Source organism: Neoarius graeffei, chromosome 10 (assembly GCF_027579695.1).
Source record: "Neoarius graeffei isolate fNeoGra1 chromosome 10, fNeoGra1.pri, whole genome shotgun sequence".
In the NCBI taxonomy this organism is placed as follows: Eukaryota; Metazoa; Chordata; class Actinopteri; order Siluriformes; family Ariidae; genus Neoarius; species Neoarius graeffei.
The window spans coordinates 17,458,171-17,484,745 of NC_083578.1; the positions used below are offsets into that span (position 1 = coordinate 17,458,171).

The following is a 26,575-nucleotide window of genomic DNA, read 5'->3' on the forward strand; positions in this document are numbered from 1 at the left end:
GGAGGGTGCCCGTCCCCTCTGTCCCCTATAGAGAATAGGTGGCGAATTTTGAAATGAAACGCACAATGATCCTGTACACATCTTAAAACCCGTTTCAGGAAGAATGGGACAAAAATAATACCTGAAAACATAACTGGTGTCTTAAGGCTCTAAAGATTTACTTCTTGTGAGAAGGAATAGCAACATTATAAAGTGGTAAAATGCTTTACCATCCCAATTTCTGTTTTTTTTTTTTTTTTGGGGGGGAGCACTAAAATTCATGAGATAAAACATCAAATAACACACTATTGCACTGAGTTCAATATAGGTCAAAGAGGAATTATAATTGTTGTAATTAACATAACACCAAAACGTTTTTCCAATTTGGGTTTAGAAAAAAAAAAATTACAGAAAACAGCTTATAAAGGAAGCATATTGTATAGAAAATTAAAAAAAAAAAAAAAGATAGCATGAATAGACTAATCAGGAAGGAACTGGGATGAAAACTAAGTTTTGAAATAGGAAGATAATTAAACCTGCCACTTAAGGATAATTGAAACCATTGACAAATATTTAGTCAGTAATCAGAGCTGGTAAAATGAGGTGCAGATACATTTGATTTACAGTTTACAGAGCTCTCTCTCCATTTATCAGAGTTAATAAATTGAAAAATTTGAAGCAAACTTGTTGAAACTAGTGTCTCATACTGATTCAGTTCTGTTAATCATAAATGAGTTAATATACATGACATGGAAGATTTAACCATTATACTATACCAAGTTTAGATTCTTTTTTTTTTTTTTTAAATAAAACCACACCCACCTTTACTTGGCAATTTCAGCTCTGAAAGTTTTATTTTTTCAAATCTTTAGAAGCAGCAGCCGTTGTCGCATACATTTACAACCTGGTGGTGCTGGGGCTAGAACCCCTGACCTTCAGATCAGTAACCCACAGCCTTAACTGATAAGCCACCACTGCTAACTAGTAGGAAATAGTAGTCCAACTTTGTAGCAAACCCATCATCTGTGCGCGCACACAAAATAAATAACTGCAACAAAGCAAAGGACTGAATAGCTCAGAACCTTTATTTAGAGGGCAACAGGAGTTCAATATAAAACTTGTGGGTCTTTGTGTGTTAACTTTGAACCAGTGGAAAGGAGAACAGCATTCGGCAAACATCTTTTCCCTTTTACTGTGTCATAGCCCACTGTGTAACAATTCAAGCATTTAATGCTTTAAATTTCCTTAAAATTAACCTCTCCTGAAATCCACCCCCCATCTTTTGCCTTCCGCCTCATCGTCTTTCACAACTCAAGCTCTCGTTGCGAGGTCATGTGTCCCCAGCGTCCTCAAAAGTTTTCCGTTCTCGCTACATCTTTGCAGTTTTTAAAAAGTAAACAAAAGCAAAAAATCCTTCAAAAAATAAAATGGCGCAACCATAACTAATGTCCGACTTTAACATTTACAGTATATATAAATACTTACATTATCTTACAGGAAAAACCAAATTTGGAGAAGGGAAAAAAAAACAAAAGAAACAGGCAGAGGAAAACTTCAGAGGGGGATTCTGGGAGAGATTGTGCACGTGTGTGTTTGTTTTTGTGTGTGTTTGTGTGGCCAGCAGCAGGACTGAAGAATGAGATATGGACTGTTTTCCAGCATGAGATCAGTTGGCCCAGTAGGGGGAGCTGCTGTAGCTGGACTTGCCCTGGTTCTTCTGCATGCTGCTGGACTGACTGCGCTGAGCCTGGAAGGAAACAAAATCACATCGTGTTTGCTGACTAGTTTCACCCACAGAACTCCCTTGATTGCTGACAGGGAAAATCTGGAGTTCGACTAAACTATTTGTTGCTGATGAATGGCGACACCGAACATTTCAGGCATTCCCCCCCCCCCCCCCCCCGGAGCTTGGATGTTAAAGGGGAACTGAAAGCAAATTTATCATCAAAATTCTATTTCTCATTTTATTAAATGTAAGAATGCACTTCTGATGGCTATTTTGCCACTGCTATAGCAAGTTATGAGTGTTTGAAATATGCTATGTAAGATCTCAGAGCAACGGTCGTAAACGAGATTCGCTGAGATATCGTAGGATGGAAGTAAAACATACAGCAGAAATCAAAAGGGTGACCAACATCTGCCAACGTTGCCAAAAGACGCGCACGCCCTCCCTCCTTTGAATGCTGACGTAATCAAGCCGGAAGTTTTCCCTGTGTCCGAAATCACTCTCTACTCACTATATAGGGCACTATTATAGTGTGGACGCCATTTTGTAGCGCTGTCCAAAACCTTAGTGAGGATTATGTAGGAAATGTGCTCAGTATAATATGTATATAATCACAAAAATACATGCATGTATTTATTTTGAAAACCCACCAGCCGCCTGATCTGGCATGTTTTAATTGTGCGACAATAATGATGTAAATACCAGCGCGACAGACTAGTCCTTATCCCGTAGTCTTTCCAACTCTCCTCTACTCCTTGCTGGTTCGAAGTCGTATGGAATAATCTCCATCACTGATGAAGCTGGCAAATCTCAATCTAAATTGTAAATACTTTTCAAAATGGCAGCGCCGACACGTCACGTTTGACGTCTCGTGAAGATCGCGTGGATAAGCGACGCCTGCCGTGGACCAAACGAACTACATTCAACATGGCTAAAGGCTGACAAGTGTCATATAATATGCCAGTACGAGTCACAATACAAGGTTAATAAAACCGAAAACGTAATTGAATAACACGTTAATTAAGAAATGAAGCAAGTTTAAAATGACTTCAGTTCCCCTTTAGGAAAGGAGGTTAGAAGTGTAAATCAGCAAAGACTCGTGACATTAAAATCACCTGGACCGAATGGCTCCATTGCAGAAAGCATGGTGCATAGAAACCATGTTGGACACAGTTTGTAAATTTCCTTGCTAGGTAGAAATGAACTGTGAATTGCTGCTTAGCCCTCGTGTATATATTTAAAAAAAAAAAAAAAAAAAAAAAAAAGTGTATACCTGTGTGTCCTGGACAATGTGGTGGTGTAAAGGCTGAGAGGGAGGCTGCTGATGGGGGGGCAGGATGTGGAGGAAATGTGCAGGGGCATAGCCAGGGGCTCCTCCAGGGTTCAGGGGTCCAGTGCCTCCCAAAGCAGAGGGAAGGCTGAACGTTGCTGGGGTCACCGTAGGGAAACCCTGTTTATCAAATGACTGTTTGAGAGGGAAGAGAAAAAAAAAAAAAAACACACGGGGAAGAAAGAAAAAAGGGGGTGTTTTCACTTGGTCTCAAAAGGTGAGCTAAATAAAAAAAAAAGAATTTTAACCAGATCATGTACAACACCTGTAACCTATTTGCCAATTGGTGTATTCAACATAAGAAAAGGACAAATAAAACAAACACTCCTATCTCTCAAGATCTTGAAAGTCTAATGGCTGTACCTTTTTATGATCTCCACATTCACTGGATGAGCAATCAAGCGCTCTGATTGGCTACTCTACTACTAGGCTATCAGCTCATATACCATGAGTAGAGAAAAACAAACAAAATGGCAGAGCGCATTGCTGAAACGGAGGATGAAAGAACTCAAACAACAAAATATGGAATAAAAGTTTGATGGTAAGAACGTATTCATTTTTCACAAATTACAGCATTTTTCACAAATTGCGCCTGTCATTTCGCCGGTTTGTTTACATTCTTCATCTTTAAGCATTAAAATTTGTTGAATTTTTTTCGACTGGTTCAAAAACTCAGTTTGAAAATTATATAACTGAAATGTTTAAGTAAGCATTAAATAAACATCTAAAGCTATTCTATAGCTCAGTACAACTGCACAAAAAAAAAAAAAACCCACCAAGTAAATTCATGCAGCCACTGATAGGTTAAGTTCGCTGAAGCAGAAATGATCGTCAGACGTTTTGTATCAATTTTTTTTTTTAAATCAATTTTTTTTTTTCTTAAAAATGCTCCATTTCTCAAAATCCAGCAAATGTGGCTTGAATAAAAATTATACCACTCAATCTCCTACACACAACTAGATTTCATGGAATAATTGTTAAATATTTGCATTATTTATTGGACATACTCAACCCGGTGGAGGCAGAATAGTCGGAAAAACACTTGTTTAAGATTCATTTAGGTTGGAGAGAACGGATCTACTTGAAAAGCTGCAAGTACGTATGAAATGGGGTAAACATTTTCTTTATATTAATTGTCTTTAGGTGTAACTTCTTACTTGTGTCTTGCTGTACACAGTTGCACCAAGATCTGAGCTGGCAGAGCCCGACAGTCCAGGTGCTGTGAAGAGGCATGTTTAGGTCAGTACCATTGGATTTCGATTCCTCATTTTGCACTAACATCCATTAGGAGGAACGTTAGTATGCTTGCCAAGACTTGTATCTAATTAGGTTTTGAGACACTCCAAAAGAACTCATGAAATTACATCTGAGTAATACAGGAAAGTGTGTGAGACCTTTTCCTGTGCTGTTGCTCGGCTTGGCTTGTGATTGAGAGCTGCCGCCATATCCTTTCCCATAATCTCCTCCAGCATGAGCTTGAGACAGGTCATCAAAACCTGCATGACAGAAGGTGAAAAGGAAAAAAAAAAAATCTGCTTATTTAAAATAATAATAAATAAAATTTATATACAAGTAATCCCGTGAGTGATGCTGACCTGAAGCATAGGCGTGTCCACCATAACCAGCCTGATGCTGGTACTGTGCATGCTGCTTGGCTGAAGCAGGTGGCATGAAGACTGTGGGGCCATACTGGAAGGCACTGGGCACACCTGGCATACCAGTATAGTATGGCAGGCTGGTATAGCCATAACCAGGAGGCAGAGGGGGGTTCAGGAAAGCCTGGCCAGGGTTCTGTGGGGCCTGCGTTTGGGGAGGAACTGTACCAGGCTCAGACTGCGAAGGGGCAACTGATGAGAGGCTGGTGGTGGGTGCTGGGGAGGGCGCATCACCACGAGGAAATTTGGTAGCTTCACCTTCAGAGTGCAGTAAGGGAACAAAGATTACTGTATATGAAGTCGGCTTGCAGCACAGCACCTCGCAAATACATTTAGGCCCAGAAACATTTGGACAGTGACAATTTTCATGATTTGGGCTCTGCATGCCACCACATCGGATTTAAAATGAAATGGTTTAATTCAAGGGGTTGAACAAAAATATCCTATAAAACATTTAAGAATTGCAAAAATTTTTCTACAAAAGTCTCCTCATTTTAGGGACTCCAAAGTAATTGGACAAATTAACATTACCATCAATAAAATGTTCATTTTTAATACTTTGTTGAGAATCCTTTGCAGGCAATGACTGCCTGAAGTCTGGAACCCATGGACATCACCAAACGCTGGGTTTCATCCTTTGTGATGCTTTGCCAGGCCTTTACTGCAGCTGCCTTCAGTTGTTTCTTGTTTGTGGGTCTTTCTGCCTTAAGTTGCCTTCAGCAAGTGAAATGCATGCTCGATTGGGTTGAGATCTGGTGACTGACTCAGCCATTGCAGAATATTTCACTTCTTTGCCTTTTTTAAAAAAAAAAAAAGACCCTCCTGAGTTGCTTTCGCAGTATGTTTTGGGTCATTGTCCATCTGTACCATGAAGCATCGCCCAATCAACTTCGCTGCATTTGGCTGAATCTGAGCAAAAAGTACATCCCTATACATTTCAGAATTCATCCAGCCGCTTCAGTCACATCAACAAACACTAGTGACCCAGTGCCACTAGAAGCCATGCATGCCCATGCCATCACACTACCTCCACCATGTTTTATAGATGGAGTGTGCTTTGGATCATAAGCCGTTCCAAGCCCTCTCCATACTTTCTTCTTCCCATCATTCTAGTACAGGTTGATCTTAGGTTTCATCTGTTAGCCCAAGAGCATTAGCTCAAAATTGAGTCCAACCCGGAACAAATTAGTAACAAGCTGAATTTTTCAGAATATGTTCAGAATACCCTTAGGAATAACATACTAAAAGTCCCTGGGAATCCACCTTGTGTTCTCTGAGAAATTCAAGATGGTGTCCAAAATGGCCACCGATTGGAGATTTTTCAATATCTCAGGGATCAAACATAATATAAATGCAATTAAAATGTTAAATTATATGTTCTCTCATACAAGCAATGCAAATTCACCATTGTCACACTGTTAAAATTAAAATTAACCAAGATTACAAGGTCATTAATGTGGAAATTACATGGAATTTGATGGTTGACATGATTGACAGATTAGCTTAGTAGGCTACCTACATACATGAACATAATGCAAGACAACAATTAGACATCAATTTCCTTAATATTTAGTGTGTCTTTAAGCTTTGATAAAATATTAAAGGGAAATTAAATTTGAGAACTATCTTCTAAAACTACAATGGCAAGCTGTTTCAGTACACTTCAACATTCCGGCGACTTTCATGACAAAAAGGTCTGCCTCAATAAAAGCTCTTGCTTATAAACAATGAGTAGACTTAAACACTTCTCAGTGCCTCAGTTGTAATGCTTGGACCTTTGTTGTACCATCAATGAAGTAGGGAATTTATTCAAGCTTGTTTAAGGGTGGAAAAAAAATTAATCTTTGAGTTTCTAGCGCCAGTCTTTACTACTAGCAATGCCAGTGTGTTCGGACAAAAAAAAATGACTAAACTCAGCATGACCTTTTAAAAATGACTGAACTCAGCATGACCTTTTAACATGCCATTTTTCATTTTACACCACCAATTTACTTTAATTAATATTAATGAAAATAAGTGCTCCAACCCCTAGTAATTGTGTTTGTTGTTTTGTGAACAGAATAGGATGATACGGAGTGAACGAGTAACCAATGGAGCCACACTATACACAAATATACTGTTATAATAATGTGTACATTGTTATTATATAATGTTAATACACAATGTAATTAATACACACATGTTGGAATTTACTCTCCTACCCTACAAAACAAATTCTGACCTTTTAATTGCATTAATATTTCGTTTTGGGCCTGAGATATGGGCAGATCTCCATTTGGCAGCCATTTTGGAAGCCATCTTGAATTTCTCAGAGCACAAGGGGGATTTCCGAGGACTTTTAGTATGTTATTCCTAAAGGTATTCTGAACATATTCTGAAATTTTCAGCTTGTTACTAATTTGTTCCAGGTATAACCCTATTACTCCTGGGCTATGTCCAAAGAATGCTGTTCCAGAACTGGGCTGGATTCTTTAGATGTTTTTTTTGGCAAAGTCTAATCTGGCCTTTCAATTTGAGGCTGATTAATGGTTTGCACCTTGTGGTGAACCCTCTGCATTTGCCCTCATGAAGTCTTCCCTTTACAGTAGACTTAAGGCCCTTTTCCACTACCCTTTTTCAGCTCACTTCAGCCCGACACGGCTCGCGTTTCGACTACCAAAAACCAGCACGACTCAGCTCGCTTCAGCCCTGCTTAGCCCCTAAAACTCGCACCGTTTTGGAGTAGGGCTGAAGCGAGCCAAGCCGTGCCGAGTGAGGCTGGGGGCGTGAGCAGACACTCCCCTGTGCACTGATTGGTGAGGAGGAGTGTCCTCACATGCCCACACACGCCCCGCGAGCACGCTGGGATCTGCGAACCCGGAAGAAGAAGAAGAATTACGAGAATTTCTGAAGCCTTATGCGCCTCGCCTCATCTATACGCTCTTGCCAGTATCTGTCCGCGTTGTCGGTGACAACAAGCCACAGCACCAAGACCAGCAACACTAACGACTCCATGTCCTCCATGTTTATTGTTTACTATCCGGGTCGTGAGACTACCGCTTAAAAGATCACTGATGTCACTGTTTGCGCTGCTTAACGACATCACGTGACGTCCACCCACTTTCGCTAACTCCACCCAATGTGTCCACCCACTTCCAGCCAGCACGGTTCAGTGCGGTTGTAGTCGAAATGCAACTCCAACAGCCCCACTCAGCCCGACTCAGCACCGCACGGCTCAGCCTGACTCAGCCGCGTTTGTAGTGGAAAAGCGGCATTAGATACTGATACACCTACTTCCTGGAGTGTGTTCTTCACTTGGGTGGAAGTTGTGAAGGGGTTTTTCTTCACCATGGAAGAAATCTTGCAATCATCCACTACTGTTGTCTTCCATGGACATCCAGGCCTTTTGGAGGTTCCCAAACTCACCAGTGTGCTCTTTTCCCCCCCCTCAGAAATGTTCCAAACTATTGATTTAGCCACACCTAACATTTCTGCTCTTGATCATCTCTGATGGATTTCTTCTTTTTTTTTTTTTTTTTTTAAGTCTAAGGATGATCTGTTTCACTTCCATTGAGAGCTCCTTTGACTGCATGTTGTGGGTTCACAGCAACAGCTTCCAAATGCAAATGCCACACCTGGAATCAACTCCAGACCTTTTACCTGCTTAATTGATGGATTAACAAGGGAATAGCCCACGCAGCCCATGAAATAGCTTTTGAGTTAATTGTCCAATTACCTCTGGTCCCTTGAAAAAGAGGCGGCTACATATTCAAGAGCTGTAATTCCTAAACCCTTCCTCCACTTTGGATGTGAATACCCTCACATTAAAGCTGGGAGGGAGGACAGACGGACTTGAATGTGTTTTGGTAAACAGCTAAAATAAAACTTGTCAGGTGTCTAAATATATGGACCTGACTATATTTGTGTCTTGTAAAAGCATTCTTAATAAGATTTTCAAATGTGGCACCAAGATGAGCAGTCACCTGAGTAAGGGTTGTTTGCTAATCCTCCATCTCTGGCAGCAAGGGGTGTTGTACCAGGGAAGGCAGTCATTCCATAATAATCCTACAGACAGAAGAGCCACAACAGCAAATTATTACAAAATAAAAACACAGCCATGCAGCAATCACGCACAGCAGCAATGTTTTAAAAATGTAAAATTTAGCACAAGCACGTACTTTTCTTCCATAATGTATCTGGAATATGATAGCCAAAGGTTCTCAACTATGTTTTTATCCACTGCCACAAAATACTTACAATGGGTAGCCGTGACTGCATCATCTGCAAGTCTTCATAGCCATAAATCTGCTTTAACACAGAAGGGGGGAAAAGAAAAAAAAAAAAAAAAAAGTTATATATAAAACAGCACACCAAAACAAACTTTACCACAACAGACAAGCAGCAAATAAATTAAAAAGGAGCTGAAATGTACAATATAATAATTGGTCTGAACTTACGGGATAGGCAGGAAGCAGTCCTCCAGGTCCCATTATGTACTGATTAGCCAACAGTGGAGGCACACCTTGAGGCAGGTTGGGTGGTGCTTTGCCTGAGGAGACATGCACAAAGACTCAGCATGATCGATAGATAGATAACTACAGGCAGATTAGATTTACTGCTGCTGCGTGAATAACGGGAGGAGATGTTATGCATTTCAGCACTCCTCACCAGAGGTTGTGGTGGCAGTCTGCAGTGGTGCTGAACGTCCTGTGGATGGAGCCGAGGGGCCGTTGGTAGACAGGCCTGGTGCTCCGTTGCTTAGGCCATTTGATGGGAGAACTGAGCCAGAGAAGGCAGACAGGCTTCCACTGACATCACTGGCCATCTGAGACTAAAGACGAGAGAGATTAAGATTATTACTACTACTACTATAAATATCCACCATCTAAAAATGCTGTTAAGTAGGCAACAGTGCCATGTACTTACACTGAGGCCAGTAGTGGCAGGTGCAGCAGATCCTAATGTAGTTCCACTGCTCACATGACTAATTTAAATAAATAAAACCATCAATAAAGAAATAAATTCTCAGATTCTGCTGAAAAAGCACATGCCGGAAGTGCAACGGCTACATGGTATGAATTTACCTGCTGAGGGAGGGAAGTGCAGTGCTAGGTGTCGAAGCTGGTGCAGATGACGAGGATGATGGTAAGGATGAAGCGGTCATGCCGTTCTCAGAAGACAGTGCTGTAGATATGGACTGCGGCACGCTCGAGGAGACCGCTACAAAGACAAATGAGGCATCAGTCTAGGTGCAACCAGCTTCAAATGCCTGCATATTAAACTCTGCTATTTAGCTCATGAGGTATGCACACTTGTAATTTATTTCTCAAAAGAATCTACTGCTCACTGGACCAGTCTATCACTAAATTACAGCGCTAAGGTAGGTTTTTAGTGTGGATATAATGGTGGGTCAGTGCTTTAGCACCTATGACATACCATCTTGTGTACTGGAGGGCTGTACTTCACTGAATCCATTCTGTAGGCAAAAAAAGGATCAATCAAGCGAGTTTTTAAAAAAAATAATATTCGCCAAGTCGAAATCAGAATTCTCTTAAATATACTCATGGACAACAAAATCAGTTCAGTAATGCCAAAAATATTTAGGGTCTGAAATGTGGATAAAGATAAGCAGCCATGCTGCTCGACCTACAGTCAGAGGGGTGGCAGAGATGGTGGTGGGAGGTTCCTTATGCAGACTAGAAGATTCTACTCTGGAGGAAGTGGAAGGTGCAGAGGCTGTGGCTAACCCCAGAGAAGGAGACGTATACCTCGGCTCCATTGTTGTTGTAGGTAGGGCAGGAGGAAGACCAGCCACTGGCTCACTGAAAAAGGACAAGAAATGTAGGTTACCAATTAACGCTATGGTGATACCAGTGAAGTTGCACAGTTTCACACAGACGTGCCCTTACCCGACAGTGATCGGTTTGGAGTACAGGTTGCTCTGGGTTTGTGTAACAGGAGGAGCAGATTCCTGGCTGCTTGTTTCTGACTGACCAGTGACTTCAACAGCAGCCTCGGAAGCAAAATCCAGAGCACCAAACTGCACATTCAGCCCAGACACATCAGCAGAGCCTGGCATCTCCACTGCTGAAGAAGGTATCTGGAAATCCAGAAAATTACTGAACTGCTCAAAAAAAAAAAAAAAATTCTCCCCCTCCAATAACACTCAGCCGACTGAATCTTCCATGCTACAATAATCACGTATTAAATTTATAGAGAACCAGGATTGTTCATTATTCCTATGGTTAAGCTCCTCATTAGCTGAAAAGAGGAAGGGAGGAAAAAAAAAAAAAACAACAACCCAACCCCCCTTTTTAGGTGATTATAGAAAAATCACATGCTGATTCAGAAATGGTCAGAATTTCTCGACCAATCACCTTGAGTGACTTGGTAAAATGGCAGCCAATCACGTCATCACCATCAGTGAGGAAGAATTACAAATTATGAAAGAAAATGCTGTTCCTAAAAAGTGCTAAAAGGGGCTATGAATTTTGGTCTAAAACTATGCCAAGGTAAGGTGGAATTGTGATTTATCTATTTCAAAACAAACAAACAAAAAAAAGTATTTAATGCGAGTCAGTATAGATGTTATTTTTACCAGCTGGGAGGTCCATATCATGAAATACCGTGACCGAGGTCTTGAAAGTATTCAAGGCCAAGGTATTTCACCATACAGACCAACCTTAAGCTGGTAAATATTTTTATTTATATATTTTTTTCTTTACCAAATTCTAACAGAAAACGAGCACCTGAAAGGAAAACCGAGCCGAGCCAAGCCAAGCCGCCATTTTGAATCCTCATTCACAGCTGTAATGCAAATGGCTTCCTCCTCGGTATACAAGTGCACTTCCATGGCAGGGGAGGGAAAAAAGGAAAAAAAAAAAAAAAAACTACATTTTGCCGCCTATGTAGTCCCCTATTTGTACAAAATTGAGTCATTCAGCCATGTTTTTGCTCAGCGTTAGCAACAGTTACAGGTTTTTAAGCTTTCTCCTGAAATGTTTTTTTATTTCTTCTTCCTCAAGGCTAGTAAAGCTCACTTTCACTGTGAAAACTGTTATCACTATCCATGATGGAAAATTAATGCTATTCTCCTGAGAAATGCTGGCAAAAATTAAGACTGATAATCTTATAAATCTTATAAAAAGATCAATGTTGACCAAAAAAAAAAAAAATTGTTGTGAACAAGCGAGTCACCAGAGGTCCGTAACCAGGGTCTGTAACTCGCCAGCCAATCGGAGCACAGGATTTGATGGAAACCGCACCATGAAAAAAATAAGTGACCGTTATTACATTTACGTGCCGCTTTTCAAGTTTGAAATAAATAATTTTTACTATCACTTTGGCAAATAATTGTTAAATAGGGCACCCTTTTACTCACTGTATCTATAATTTGTCTATATAATACACCATGTACACCTACAGTGGTGCCTGAAAGTTTGTGAACCCTTTGCTGCATAAATGACCTAAAACAAGATACCCACACAAGTTCTAAAAGTAGATAGACAACCCATCTGTCTGTGGATTGGTGGAGTCCAAACTCTCTAGAAATGGTTTTGCAACCTTTTCCAGCCTGATGAGCATCAATTACACTTTCTGAAGTCCTCAGAAATCTCCTTCGTTTGTGCCATGATACACTTGCACAAACGTGTTGTGAAGATTCCCATTCCTTAAATGAGGACAGGGCACCCAATGCCACCTGATTTCAATAAATGTGATTACAAATACCTAACTCATTTCACCTTCAAATTAACTGCCATCCTAGAGGTTTACATACTTTTGCCACTCACTGATGTAACATTGGTTTGTTTTAGTCAATTAAAGAAAGGTAATATTTTTGGCCCATTTGTTTGTGTTCTCTACTTCTATGACTTGTGAAAATCTAATGTTTTAGGTCATATTTATTCAGAAATGTACAAAATCAAGGGTTCACAAACCTTCAAGCGCCACTATATCAGGAAGCCACCCCAAGAAGGTTTTGCTGTAAATTGCCAACACCATCAGGCTCACAACCAAGTACAAAGTGTACAGTATAGATAATCAACATCACATATCAGAATCTTACTTTGGAGGGAGGTGGCATTCTGCGTCTCTGGGGTCTGATTTGTTTGGGCTGATGGGATTCTAAGACAGTGGGGGCACCAGTCTCTCCAAGGGGTTTCAGCACAGGTGAACTGATGTCTTGAAGGGGCACAGGAGGAGAGGGGTTTCGGCCCTGAGCCGGCAGGTCCGATACGAGTGTGGAGTTCTGTTGCTGGGTCAGCTGGCTGAGGATGGGGGAGGGGTCAGGCTGGGCCTTCAGATCCACTGGGGAAGAAACAGATAAGACATTGAGCACAGTCTATTTGAATCATAGTACTGTTGCCCCCAATATACTATAATGCTGCATTAGCTTTTGGTTCAAATAATCCATACTATTATAAAAACAATTAAAATTGGGGCCAAAACTTCTTAGCCACAATTTTATTGCACAGTTGGAAAAACTTGCATCAAAGAAAGTTATGGTGTAAAACAGGGATAAGGCAATCAAAATGGCATATAATTTGAGCTCTATTGTGCCTCAAGGTCTTCAAATAACATCCGCTTACATAAAAAAAACATTTCTAAACTAACCTCTCCATAAATTTAAAATCACTATTCACAAGTTCAAGCTGTGTCCACAAAAAAAAAAAAAAAGCCCCACCCACCCCATTAAATCTAAGGTGAGGTTTGTTCAGTGAACACAATGCTAGTATGCATGAACAGGAGAAATAAGCTTTTACAAATGACAATTGCAGGTTTATATTGCATCTATGCATCCATGTCCAGGGTGGACAAATCAATCATTTGCTGGCCTACCAGGAAAGAGAACGTGACAGTCTTGCCTGGTCCAGTATTTCGGTTGCCAGGAAACAATCAGCTAAGCCAACAGATTGTCAATCTAATTTAACTAAGAGCATTAATGCCGACACACAGATGAACGATAACTCAAATCCTGTAATGCTGCATTGCCATAGTCCTTAATCTATCCTGTTAATAGCTTTGATATAGCACATGATGCACCTTAATGCAACGTTTTCGGCTAATATTTTGGATACGAGTTAGGAATGGGAAATGAACGGGACAGGAAAAAGCCAGATCAGTATTCCACTAAACCCATCCGACAGCCAGGCAACTACAAACAAGACTCAACAGCCCAGACATGTAGTTTGCATGTCCCAGGTGCCCAATATAGCGTTATCCCTGGGCATTACATAGTTATATATTTAGATTGTTATAACCCCAGCTAAGCGTCCGATTTCTTGAGGTGCTCAATGACCGACGTGAAAAATAGGTACCCTAATGGTACATGTGGCTACTGCTTATAAATAAAATTGTTTTCTGATACCATGTCCATACAGTAAATATAGCACATTATATATATTTACTCTATAAGGGAGTAGCCACAAAAATGAAGTGCAACCCAAAAATGAACAACCACAGAATTAAAATATACCAAGTGTCTGTACTTTGTATTATTCTACTCTTACAGTTTTCAAAACTGAAACTTCCAAACCGAGGCTGATAAACACACGCTGTCACCATGACCGAAACGCTCATTTCCCGGAAATGGCCCAGCGCTAGAGCTCAGTGGTCTCAATACTCTCTGATAACCTCCCGTAACAACTCGGAAGTGCGTCACATCTTCGTCACACACGGGACCACTGGCCGAAGAAGGCGAGGAAAGAGGGACAACCTGGAGTATATTCTAAAATAGGAACGTACTTTCCCCTCGGTAATAAACAAACATGTCTGAAAGCAACTTCTTCAGTCTAGTCCATTTATTTCAAATGGTGAAGCAAATTGTATACACTCACTGGCCATTTTAATAGGAACATCTATACTCATTGCGCTACTGTTACACTCATTCTTACAAAAACTAGGACGTAATAAGGCTGTAGCCACAAAAAGCTAGTTTCATATATAGACAGAAGTGAGTGAGTGAGTGAAACTGTTTAAGCTACTACTCACCGCAAGATGCTGTAACAGGGATCTCAGCTTTGGGTTCATTCAAAGCTAAAGTTGCAGGTACAGCAGGTGGAGGAGAACTGGATTCTCCAACAGGGCTGCCATTGGTCAGGGTAACTGGCATCTGACTGGACAGAGGTGTAATGCGGGGGACACTGACCGGCTCAGTTTTCTGTACATCAGGCTGAGGTGGTCTGGAGCCCAAGGTCTAAATAAATAAATGAACGAACAGAGGGAGGACAAAGTGAAATAATCAAGGTGTTAAATACATAATAGATAAACCAAACGTTGAGACATCTAAACATTATCACTGAGGGCCTTTAATTTTAAGAACAGCAAAACCGGGGGCGGGCGCTGTCAACTTGCCTAGACAAATGAAGCAATGCAGTACTGATGTGCACCGCTTTTGTTCTTTTAACTACATAAGTCAGACAAGATCCAACTGGTTCAGGATGGAAGGTCCCTTTTCAGTCTACAACAGCCTGCATATTAGATTTCAGCATAATTGCAAATATCTGCACAGTTTGAGTGATGTGTGTACTTCCTCTTACGATATGCACAAATGGTCCAAACCGTGGGTTTAATCAATAAATGCACTGAAAGATCAAAGTTCAAAAGACCTTGCTGAATATCCAGCTCTCCATTAACAATTACAGAAAAACAAAAACCAGGCTTGGTGCAAACTGAATAAACCTGGAAATGACTCACAACAGACGTTCCATATTATGCTCACACTTCCTTTCTGCAACAAACATCACAAGTATGACTTTAAAATCTGTTGTGAAAATATCCTAAATAGCCCAAAAGTACGTGCTGTTGGATAAATAAGGCAGTCTGTATACAGTTAAGTTTCAGACCACAAAAACTATCAAATCAATGTATCTACAGTAAGAATTCTCACCGAGGCGGCATGGGCGTAGGTGCCAGCAGCAGCAGAAGCATAGCTGTTGGCAGCAGCTGAGGCATAGCTGTGCGTATGTGCACGAGTTGTGTGTTGTTGAGAGTTGGTAAACACCAGGCTCTGAGAGAGCGGCTCCGGAGACGACGGCTCTAACCCAGCCAGATCAGAGTCCACTTCTGCTGCTTTAGGCAACAGAGAACTCAGCTCAACCCTGCAGGATAGAAAAAGATTTGCCCTTAGACTTCCACTATGAGAAGGTTTGAGGTAGCAGGCATTCAGTTTTTAGTAAAGGGAAATAATTTGTCCATTTAAAAAAAAAAAAATCCACACACCTCACCCCACACCATATGCTATGGATGCATTAAGATTAGGTTTAAAAATGCTGGCGTGTTTCTTTAACATATTAAAGCAGAGCTCTTACCCCTGTCCAGGTGCTGTGTGGTTCTGGGAAGCAAGTGTAAAGGAGGCAGTGAACACTTTGGTCTCAGAAAGCTGTTCAAAGAAAAAGGAGAGGAGTCACACACAAGCAAAGGCTAAACATGCTACAGCTACGCCAAAGGAAAAAATCAACAATCCTGCATTCACACCACCAAAACTCTCGTCACTTGTAGTTGTGCACCGTCCTTGTATTGTTAATGAGAAATGGGAGTGGTTTCTTGTAGAGCTGATAATGTGAATAGCTATATACAAATTAAATAGCGCACTAAAACAGATTACACGCCAGGTTTTGTACAAGTTTCATCAGCAGATTAGCAAGCTCACTCACCGTACTCGCTATACAGGACACACATGAATCACCAACTATTTCTGCTACTTCCTTCCAAGCTTTATTGCTCGTTTGAGCCAACGTTTTGGATGCGTTGTGTTCAGAGGTAGACAGTAACGAAGTACATTTACTTGAGTATCTGTACTTTGTTTTTTCGGAAACTTATGAATAACTTCACTACATTTGAAAGGCAAATATCGTACTTTTCACTCCATTACATTTATATCAAGGTCCTCGCTACTTGTTACTATGAAGCAGCTTTGAAAGTGGATGTTTTCCTTTTCTCTAAAATGTGATTGGTTTAGGGTCATGTCCATAGACTGGATAAAAATCAAGCTCAATTATTTCTCAACAGCATTATAGACCCCTTCGCAGTAAACGTCATTCATACGCAAGAGGAAATTGCGCGCGCAGCCTGGACCCAAAAAAGTCTCAGAGATGGTAGAGACGAGAAGAACTATTTGGAAGAAATGCCTAGTTGTTGTGTTGTCGGGTGTCAGAATCGTAGCAGTGATGGGGTTAAAATGTACAGAATTCCAGCAGGATCTCACCCATTCAAAAAAAAATAAAAAATCTCGCCGACGTCTATGACTACAAGCCATCAAACGTGTAGACTGGGATGAAAGCACCATCAAAAATGCGCGGGTTTGCAGCACCCACTTCATCACAGGTAAGATCAGGCTATTTATTAAATCTTTCTTTTTTATTCTTTTTAGTCTTCGTTTATTGATGTAGCAAAATACTTTGGTAACGTTTGTCTGATTAGCTGGGTCATAGTTACACAATGTAATGAATATTGTTAGCATGTTAACTTAGCTTTGCATGCAATTTTGTTTGTAGGAGATTACTTACCCTGCCATACATGTGCAATTGGCTGTCAAAACATAGCCTTCCAGCTTGTTGTATACCACCCAGGCTTCATACATAGCAACTTTCTGACCTTGACGCTGACTTGGTAAGATTTTTGACTTCAGAGCACAGAAGTTTATCAATTTCAGTATAAAACATGTTCTGTACATGCCCGCACAATCATATGCATCTAAAGACTTGTAGGCACGAAGTTTTTCATGGGTGTACACTGAAGTCTTGTCAATAAGGTACGAGTATATATCTGGCCATTGTATACCAGGGAACTTACTAACATCGTCCGTCCACTCTTTAATTAAATACGGATCCGGTAGGCGATGTCCACTTGTTAGAGTTAACTTATTTATGTAGCATTCTCAATCTTGTAACGACAACTGCTTTGCATAATCTGACAGCTCATAATGCCGGTCTATGGGCAGCGCCATTGTTTCCGAGTCCAGGCTGCGCGCGCATCCTGGCAACAGTCGGTTTGTTTACAAACATGCGAAGGGGTCTATATGAACACAGTTACTGGTAGAATGGAAGGAGGCGGTTCTTCTGGAGAATGCACACACTCATGGCTTTACCTAGAACCCAGGTTTCAGTTTTCTGAAAGGATTAACGATTCATTTTGTTTTAAATGTTTGCCGAAAACGAACCACATCACGGCCTACAAAAACTCGGCATCCATCCTGCGGAAGCATATTGAAGTATATAAAAACATTTTATTCCAAGAGAAAGCTTGCAACAAAGTTGTCTGTGCTTTTAGAGCTAGCGATAACATTGCAAACACAGCTATGCAGTCTAGTTACTCACATGACTTTCTATGGATTTGCCCGCCAAGTAGCCATAGCCTTGCCCACGGCTAACGTTGACACATCGCTAGTTAACTTGGACACCATTAGTTGGTATGTAAAAACAGTTACGCCAACTTATCTGAAGTCCTTTCAGAAATATGTTTTAGCATAATCTTGCCAAATAAACAACGGAGAAATCTTTTCTAGTAGCGTTAGCTACCCAATATGATTTCAAGTTTGAAAAGAGTTTGCTAGCATGTCAGGTGGAGTTTCACTGACTAGCTAGCTTAACGTTAAACCACCATGATGGCACAGCATGCGTTCATTTTGTGAATTCACATTTCTGTCCTTGGCAACAGCATTAGGTTTTGTAAGCGTTGTGGTAATAATACAACAAGACTTCTTACAACAGGACTTCTGACTGTTCCACGTTTTAAACTGACATCTATGGGTGGCAGATCATTTAGTGTTGCTGCTCCTAAACATTGGAACTCGTTACCACCATCACTTCGTGACTGTTCCACTCTCTCTTCCTTCAAAGCCAACTTGAAAACTTCTCTTTACCTCACACTATTCTTCCTAGTTTTTTTTTTGTTTTTTAGTGGTAATTCTTTTGTAAAACGTCCTTGGGTTTGTGAAAGGCGCTATATAAATTGAACTTATAATAATAATAATAATAATAATAATAATAATAATAATAATGTGTTGACAGAAAATGTACTTTTAATACTGAAGTATTTTTAAAAGCAAGTACTTCAGTACTTTAACTTAAGTAAAAATTTGACTGGACAACTTTCACTTGTATCGGAGTAACATTTAACCAGTGGGATCTGTACTTTGACTGAAATTAAGAAGTTGGGTACTTTGTCCACCTCTGGTTGTTTTACCATGTCATAGCATATTCAAATAGAATTAAGAAAATCTCAATTCAGTGGTCAGAGATGCACACTCCGTAGCTTGCTAGTGTGAACGCAGGATAAAACAGCAAAGAAATTACGTCACCCACATCCTCAGTCCAGTCTTCTGCAGCCCAGTCTTCCAGGTTGTTTCTCCAGTTTCCTAACATGTACACAATGTCTGAGACACTTAATACACATCCAAACCATCATGTTCAAAACACACTGTTCAATGTAATAGAACGATATGGTTGACTGAATGTTCCATCTATGGCGATGGTTCCTATAAAAACCTGAGAGAATAGTGTACCTGCTCCATCAGTAGTGTCATTGGCAGTCTCTCCTGGATCAGCAGAGCCAGTGTAATCAGCAGTGTAAAATGTCCTGTACATCCAGAGATAAAAGGATGACAGGTTTAATAAGATTTTGGTTTCCACGTGTGTGTGTGTGTGTGTGGGGGGGGGGGGGGGGGGGGGGGAGACGACGACTTAAATTATTAGTATTAAAAGTAGTACACTTAAAATCAGGAGTGCTGTGGTTCTTGAGGACTGCAAACTAACACCATTCCATTATAGCGCTTTTCCACTACATGGGACCACCTCAACCTGACTCCACCCTATTCGCCTTTTTTGGTTTCCATCAGGCCAAAGTTGTGGATAATACCCGTCAACCAGAACATTTTTATTTTTTTTTTTTTTAGCATCACCTCCGTTGAGGTTCCAAGCAAACCAAGACGATACCAAAAAGTGACATGAAAACACTACTGATTGGTCAGACAGAATCGTAGCACTATGTTGTCACTGTGTGAGACGGGACGGCCTGACCAAACCCTCCATCTTTAAATAGCGTTTTATTTATTTTTATTATTCTTCAACGATTGTGTTTTCACATGAAAACGGTACTGTCGTAGTCAAGACCACCTAAACAAAAACGAAGTCATGACCGAGACCAGAGTGACTCAAGACAAAACCAGGGTGTGTGAATAGGGGGTGGGGGAGGGGCAACAGGCATTAACAATAAATTTTAAAGTTAGCAATGAGTCATGTTATTGGTTTCATTTGAGGCAGAAAGCACAGACAAGGTAGACATGGACTGTCGTACCACAGTGTTATTGGACTGTTTCTTATAACATAAGGGATAACAGGAACTAACTTTTTTTCACAGACGTTCCATAACATTAAAAACATAACTAGAGACAAAATCACAATAATCGACAGCGTACAAGCGCAACACCACAACATTGATTACTTTCACAACTAAACTACTTTTAACCTAACTAAATAGAAAAACAGGTTTTGTACAAGCGACATCACGGATGTAGCTAGTTAAGCTTTTTTGTCTTGTAGCTTGTAACTAGGTCACATCCAGGAGTCATCAGGAGAGGACATATCCCCCCCCGGCCCCCACATGAAACCCCACTCCAAAATTTCCTAAGTTGAATTGGTTGTCATGGAAATACAGGTTTGTTTTTTTTTTTTAACAAAAGGACAATGACTAGCTCTGGAAACTAAAGTGTGTACAGATGGACAGACAGAGCACTGAGCTATGTTCTCCTGCATTATAGAGGGATTTCACTGACGTCACCCGAAACCAGAAGTAAACAGACCCTGCGCCATATTGGAAGACCAACAAACTCGTGATTAGGGGGAAATAACGGCAGTGGTATGTGAACCCACGAGAATAAAGTGAAGTGGCAAACGACTTAAACAAACAAATCTGAGCTGTTTTATTTATGATTTATTGGCCCAACAGTAGACTTGAAAGAAACCTGTGAGAGACTTGGCAAAAAACTGGATATAATGGATAAGTCTGTGCATGATCTGAGGACACTGAGGTAAGCAAATGCAAGAAATTCAGATTTAAAACATGCTAAATTGGCCCCAAGTTGATAACTGTATGAGGAGCAAGCCTCCCGGACTTCTACAATTTATTAATAATAATTTAGGATGGTTTGGGGCTTGCTCTCCCTCCTATTATATAAATAAAGCATAGTTGTTGTGTAGGCATATATCATAAATACATATGTATAATTTGGATAAATTAACCTAAATTATGGATACCTTAATAGTAACAAAAAGTATTCATTTTTCAACTGAAAAGATATATTATTAATAGATATCAACAAGATTACCTTGGCCATAACTATGTGTAGGTTATTCTTAATAACAGCTGTAATATCACGAACCAAGCCACTAACATAATTGTAAGCCTGTAGCCCTTTGTAGGCTTTCAAGTCATCAGCAGTGTAGGCACTGGGTGTAAACAACAAATAGTTTACAATGTCTGGGTAGCAAACAGATGGCAGAATTGGTGTCAGGTCCTCCTGATGTTTCCATTCTCCCTTGCCGTGAGTCTTATCATATGAGTCAAACCCATCAATCACAGCGAGTTTCTCCACATACCGTGCCCTTTCTGCAGCTGGTAATGTACTCACAACCAGAATTATCAGACATCGTGTCACTTTACTCTCGCTCGTACTTTGTTTTATATTGAGAGCATGCACTTGGTCTTCCAATATGGCGCCTAACAAAATCTCACGGCGCGGTGACGTCATGCGGTAGCCCTCTATATACCAAGGATTTACAAAAATAAATAAATAAAAACTTTACACATTTTCTCTTGTACGCAGAGCATGCTGGGAGCGCCATGTTATTAAAAGATCCATCCTATGCAAAATTTTAAGCCTAATGCCTCATATTTTGCCTACATGGGCTATTAATGCTTAACTGAATCATACCCATGTTTTACCTAAAGAAAGAGTGTGTGAATGCAATGTCAAAACGCCTCACTGCTCAGGGATGACAATAAGGCCGTGGAGGAGAAGGAACTTTTTTTTAAGGCAAAGTAAGGCAGATAACCTATACTCACCCCATTCCCTGAGAGAACCTATTCACACCATCTCCTCGGCCTCTTCCTCTCCCTCCTGCACCTAAAAATACAGATAAGATGACATAGTTAATCAGAAAACCAAAACACTGGGTTTCCCTACAAACGGTTTAGAACTGGCCCGGGCCAAATGTGCAATCTATGAGCAATAAAACTTCACATTTCCATCAATCCCACAAAGGCTTGCCTGTACAAAATTCACAAAAACAGCACACATTATGAACTGAGAAAACCAGGCTAAAGCATCTAATACATGACCACCATTTCTTATTCTTTGCCTAGCTTTCATCATATGTTCCTGCGAGTCTCTGCCTGGCCACAGCTGCTCGACTCAATGCATTCCTCTGATCGCGTGGCCTGCTAATGACTGTTACAGTGCAACACAAATAGCAACATAGCAACAACCCCCTTTCCACAACTCTGAGCACCAACTATGGGATCCTGGCTGAAAACTGTTGTCGACAACTTGTTTGTCTAGACTTCAGGGTTACATTTCAGGACATTGATTGTACCAGTGTAGACTTTGGCTTTATGTGGGTTGCATCAAGTTCTGAAATAAGGAAGACCTGTTTTTAAATGGTTATGTAATAAAGATTTACATAACCCCAAAAACAACAGAAAGGTGTGTGAATTTCTTAGGTAAGCTGATGTGTGCCTTCACGCATGCGCTGACCTCTCCCTCTTCCTCTCCGCCCACGCTCTCCTCTCTCTCCTGGAGTAGAGTCAAACCCGTTCTCCTCTGAGCGTCCTATAAAAACAAAATGCACATCTGTGCCACTTAAAGAACTGACATTTAAATAATAAATAAATAAACCCCTCCTCATGCATACACTTTCAGCATGCATGCATACTACACACCTTCCTGGGCGCGACTGGCTCCACGACCGCGTCTGTTCGGACCGCCACGGCCCCTGCCCTCCTTGTCAACCCTTCGCTCTTTTGTCTCTGCGGTCACACTGTCTTTACCCACACTCTTCTTCTTCCCCACCGTCTCCCAGGAGTCCTGACCAAACACAGCACAGAGTAAAACAATAACGGCCTAATATTTTAATCTGCATCGTCATAGCTACAACAGATACCGTGGTTACATCAACAGATCAAGTTAACAACTGGCAAAGGAATCATAACAGAAGCTTGTTCTGGAGTATTAACAGAAGTATTATCCTGATCTCAAACATTTTCTTGGAATAGCACTCAGTGACTCATGAAATTACTGATTTAAAAAAAAAAAAAAAAAAAAAAAACACTTGTCATAACATGATTAAAATCTCAACAGGCCAGGACACATGCTGCTTACCTTGGCAGGAACCTCTTCCAACAGGAAGTTGATGGCCCTGTTGACATCCCCGTTGCAATCATGAAGAGCCACCATGCACTCGTCCTGAGTTCGGCCTGTGACCTCAATGAGCTAACACACACACGTATATCAGCTAAAGAAAGAATTTGTACAGGATATGACTGGTTTAATTAAGTCAGACCTGGCTGTAGTCACCTGTTTGACCTTGCCTTCAAAATCTGCATCATTTTTGTCAATCATCTGAGCCAGACGAATCTGTTCTGCTGTGGCCTACATAAAAGTAAATAAATACATAAATTCACCACACATACAGAAACTTCTTTGAACAAATATTACTAATATTTGTTCAAAGCAGTAGCCTAGCAATAGGCAATTCCAGACAATGTGCAATATAAAGTGCAATATCTCTTCTGCCCCCCCTTTTCCCCCTCCCCCATTTCTTATTCTTTTTATATTTGTATATGTAAATAATTAATTTTAATTTATCTAGAAGTTTTCCTCTATTTCTTTTCTCTGTTTATCTGTAATGATGCTGCTGGAATCTTAATTTCCCTGACGGAACCCACCCAAAGGGATCGATAAAGTTTCATCTAATCTAATCTAAACACTAACACTGCCTCTATAAACTGAGCTATATTTCCAGCCTGTGGACAATTTATTGCCCCAAGACTCCGTTGCAGTTTCTACACCCATGTACGGAAAATGTCCCGTACGCATTTTTTATCGCGTGGATGGACATGATGCCTACCTGAATCTGTTTCTGTGGCTGTGAGGTGTGTGAGGTCTGTGGCTGCGCTCTGTCCCGAGTTCCTCGGGTGCCGTCAGCAACCACCGAAGTCATCATAAACAGTATATACAAAATAATGTATGTACAAAGTAGAAAAGTCTAGAAAAGGAGAAGAAAAGGGTGCGTGAAAAGCGATTTCCACAACCGAGCGTAAAGTGACAGGTGCAAACAGGAGTAGACGCTGCAAGTTTAAGTGTAAGACTATCACACAGGCTCATGGGCAGCTGCTTAAATATAGCCATCCAAACATGGCCTGTACTGGTGTAGGTTTACACCATGGTTCAACCCCTCCTCATCTTCCTCCTCCTCCTCCCTGTGGCAATCTAACGACCTTAAAAACAACTAGACAGAAAATAAACACAGTCATATCATAGCAGCGTGTAGACGCTGCAACATGTTCCTGGTTTTTCTGTTTAATGCATTAGTCGCTTAATGTACAGTACTTCAGTCTGCTCTTCATGGCTCAGGGCCAAAAAAAAAAAAAACCTCCCTTTATCACAACCTCTCAGAGTGGTTTCAGTTCTGTGTCAACAATTAGTGTACACATCCCTATTGTGCATACACTATATTCTTATAAAAGCCTGTTAAAATCGACTGAATAACCAGGCGAAAGCAGCTACCTCAGGTTAAGTGAAAACAAAGACAGGCTAGTTTAGTAAAAAGTCCAGTCACTGCGCCGCGTCCTTTCAGTTTACACAGAAACATTAGCAATTTGGATGTTTTTTTCACACAAATTAAACACTTAATCCCAAAATATGAGGTGAATTATTTAATTAGAGCAACCAAACGGTTTGCTAACTTTAGCTAAGCTAAACGGCTAACACTAGCGATAGCAACTGTTAGCTAAACATACAAGCAGCTAACACGCAACACACCAAACAAACAAAAGTTTCATGTACTATTAAACTTTCATTTCGAGTCGTCCAAACTCGGTCAAACTTTTCCACAAATCGAGAAAAAACACCATTAAATCACCTTTACACGCCCCACAAGGAAATTACTAACTTAGCAATTCTAGCAAGGCTGCTAACTAGCCAGTGCACGCACACATGCTAGCTAGCTAGCTAACCGAGCTTTAGCTTACCCAGACTCGGTCTCAAATACCGCTTAGCCGACTACGTAGCGCACTAAATAGAACGTATAAATGTATTACTTCATATCCTGTATAGGGCCTAAAAAAAGAGCACACGCAGGCATTCAGGACTGAACCTACGCCGTAACAGTTCTACTGAGTCCAGCTAAAAAGGTGTCGAATGTTCTGGTGAACGTTCTATCGAACATTCTGACTACTAATCACCAGCTGATGCTCATCACGTTCTGCCACTCAAGCGCTCCGCAAATTATCCAAGTATTACAGAACTAAAGCTGTTCTTTCCCTAAACACAGCATGAACATCAACATACCGTGTCCGCTCGGTGAACGGTAATGTATTTACCTGCCCACAGCACACCACGCTTCCCTCATGCAGTGTGTGATGAGAAGCGACGCCTCAACAGGAAGTGAATAAAAATCTCTGGTCAAAATAAAAGTCCTGGAGAAAAAAAAATCGTTCTGTTGAAAATATCTCGCTGCCAAAATACAAGCCGAGCTGGACCGTCTCAGAAACTGGTCCCTCATTTGGGACATTATGGTCAAAAAATAAATGTTCTAATTTTCCTTTTTTTTTTTGCATTTACCTAACACTCAATGTTTCTTTTGTCATGTTTAATAAGACTAAAGATAGCATCTTGCTTTATCTGGCCTCCACTGTGGAACATTTTTTTATTACAATTCAAATACTTTTGTAAAATTGATTTACATATCAATTTAGATAACTACATCATGAAGAATTAAAGCCCCTCCTTCACAGATGAGTGAAAATATTGAATAAATTTCCTCTTTTTGATTGCTTGGGTTAAAAATGCCAAGTTATGATGACTGAATTGATTATTCACTTAAATATGAATAATATGATGCATTTTGGGTATTTGATATGGCGAAATAGGACACAATGGAAAAATCAAGAACACACCGGAAAGATGAGAATAACGGCGGTGGTAAAAGAACAGCGACTGTACCGGCTGAAGGTCGCGCGGGTCTCTGCTGCGGCGCGCGAGCAACGGGACATCACTACCGCACCGGACGGAGCGCGAGGCGGGGGCGGGGCAAAATGACTGGCCGTAGATTCCATCAAAAGTTGGATCTAAATTGAACATGGTTGCAAAATATTGGCCAAAAATACGCAAACACTACGAAATCTGAAAGTAAGATGAAAAAGAAACATTCTCTTGCCTTATACTGCAAGACTAAAACAAAATAAAACTGTCAAAACTCACCTTTTCAGTGATAACGTCCGAACAGATCACCCGCGTAACAGAAAGACCGCAAATAGGAGCACGATCAACTTCTAACTGTTGGAGTGGAAAATTCCATTCTACACATGCAAATTGTTAATGTGTGTCCTTCCCCGCACACAAATAACACGCTACGGTAAAAAATAGACCACGACTCATTTTATCTCATCTCATCTCATTATCTCTAGCCGCTTTATCCTTCTACAGGGTCGCAGGCGAGCTGGAGCCTATCCCAGCTGACTACGGGCGAAAGGCGGGGTACACCCTGGACAAGTCGCCAGGTCATCACAGGGCTGACACATAGACACAGACAACCATTCACACCAATGGTCAATTTAGAGTCACCAGTTAACCTAACCTGCATGTCTTTGGACTGTGGGGGAAACCGGAGCACCCGGAGGAAACCCACG

At 40.8% G+C, this 26,575-nt stretch overlaps 1 protein-coding gene across 4 annotated transcripts; it reads right to left on the minus strand.

Annotated features, from left to right (window-relative positions):
* Positions 1–1,043: 1,043 nt before the first annotated feature.
* On the minus strand, positions 1,044–25,338 carry ubap2b (ubiquitin associated protein 2b). Of its 4 annotated transcripts, none has more exons than XM_060931390.1 (27): positions 25,268–25,338; positions 23,794–23,931; positions 23,241–23,315; positions 23,046–23,156; positions 22,607–22,751; positions 22,422–22,496; positions 21,731–21,791; positions 19,173–19,246; positions 18,973–19,025; positions 15,979–16,049; positions 15,558–15,768; positions 14,660–14,864; positions 12,735–12,976; positions 10,579–10,769; positions 10,320–10,491; positions 10,106–10,145; positions 9,754–9,889; positions 9,596–9,653; positions 9,338–9,500; positions 9,127–9,218; positions 8,927–8,977; positions 8,653–8,734; positions 4,631–4,948; positions 4,430–4,531; positions 4,193–4,254; positions 2,979–3,170; positions 1,044–1,726 (listed from the first exon to the last, which is right to left on the minus strand). In XM_060931390.1, exons 2-27 carry the CDS (start codon positions 23,887–23,889, stop codon positions 1,646–1,648), a joined length of 3,159 nt encoding a protein of 1,052 aa, XP_060787373.1. In that variant the 5' UTR covers positions 23,890–23,931; positions 25,268–25,338; the 3' UTR covers positions 1,044–1,645. The 4 variants fall into 4 exon arrangements, with proteins under 4 accessions (XP_060787373.1, XP_060787371.1, XP_060787369.1 ...); XM_060931388.1 differs by having other exon boundaries at positions 8,927–8,974; positions 22,422–22,517; XM_060931386.1 differs by having other exon boundaries at positions 22,422–22,517.
* Positions 25,339–26,575: the final 1,237 nt, after the last annotated feature.

Bases quoted from the DNA above. Each gene is read 5' to 3' on its own strand.
- ubap2b (XM_060931386.1), bottom strand. From the start codon at position 23,889: ATGATGACTTCGGTGGTTGCTGACGGCACCCGAGGAACTCGGGACAGA. The intron at 23,157-23,240 runs GTGACTACAGCC...TGTGTGTGTTAG, and splicing joins TTGAAGGCAAGGTCAAACAG to CTCATTGAGGTCACAGGCCG. The intron at 19,247-21,730 runs GTGAGTATAGGT...CTGGATGTACAG, and splicing joins AGGTTCTCTCAGGGAATGGG to GACATTTTACACTGCTGATT.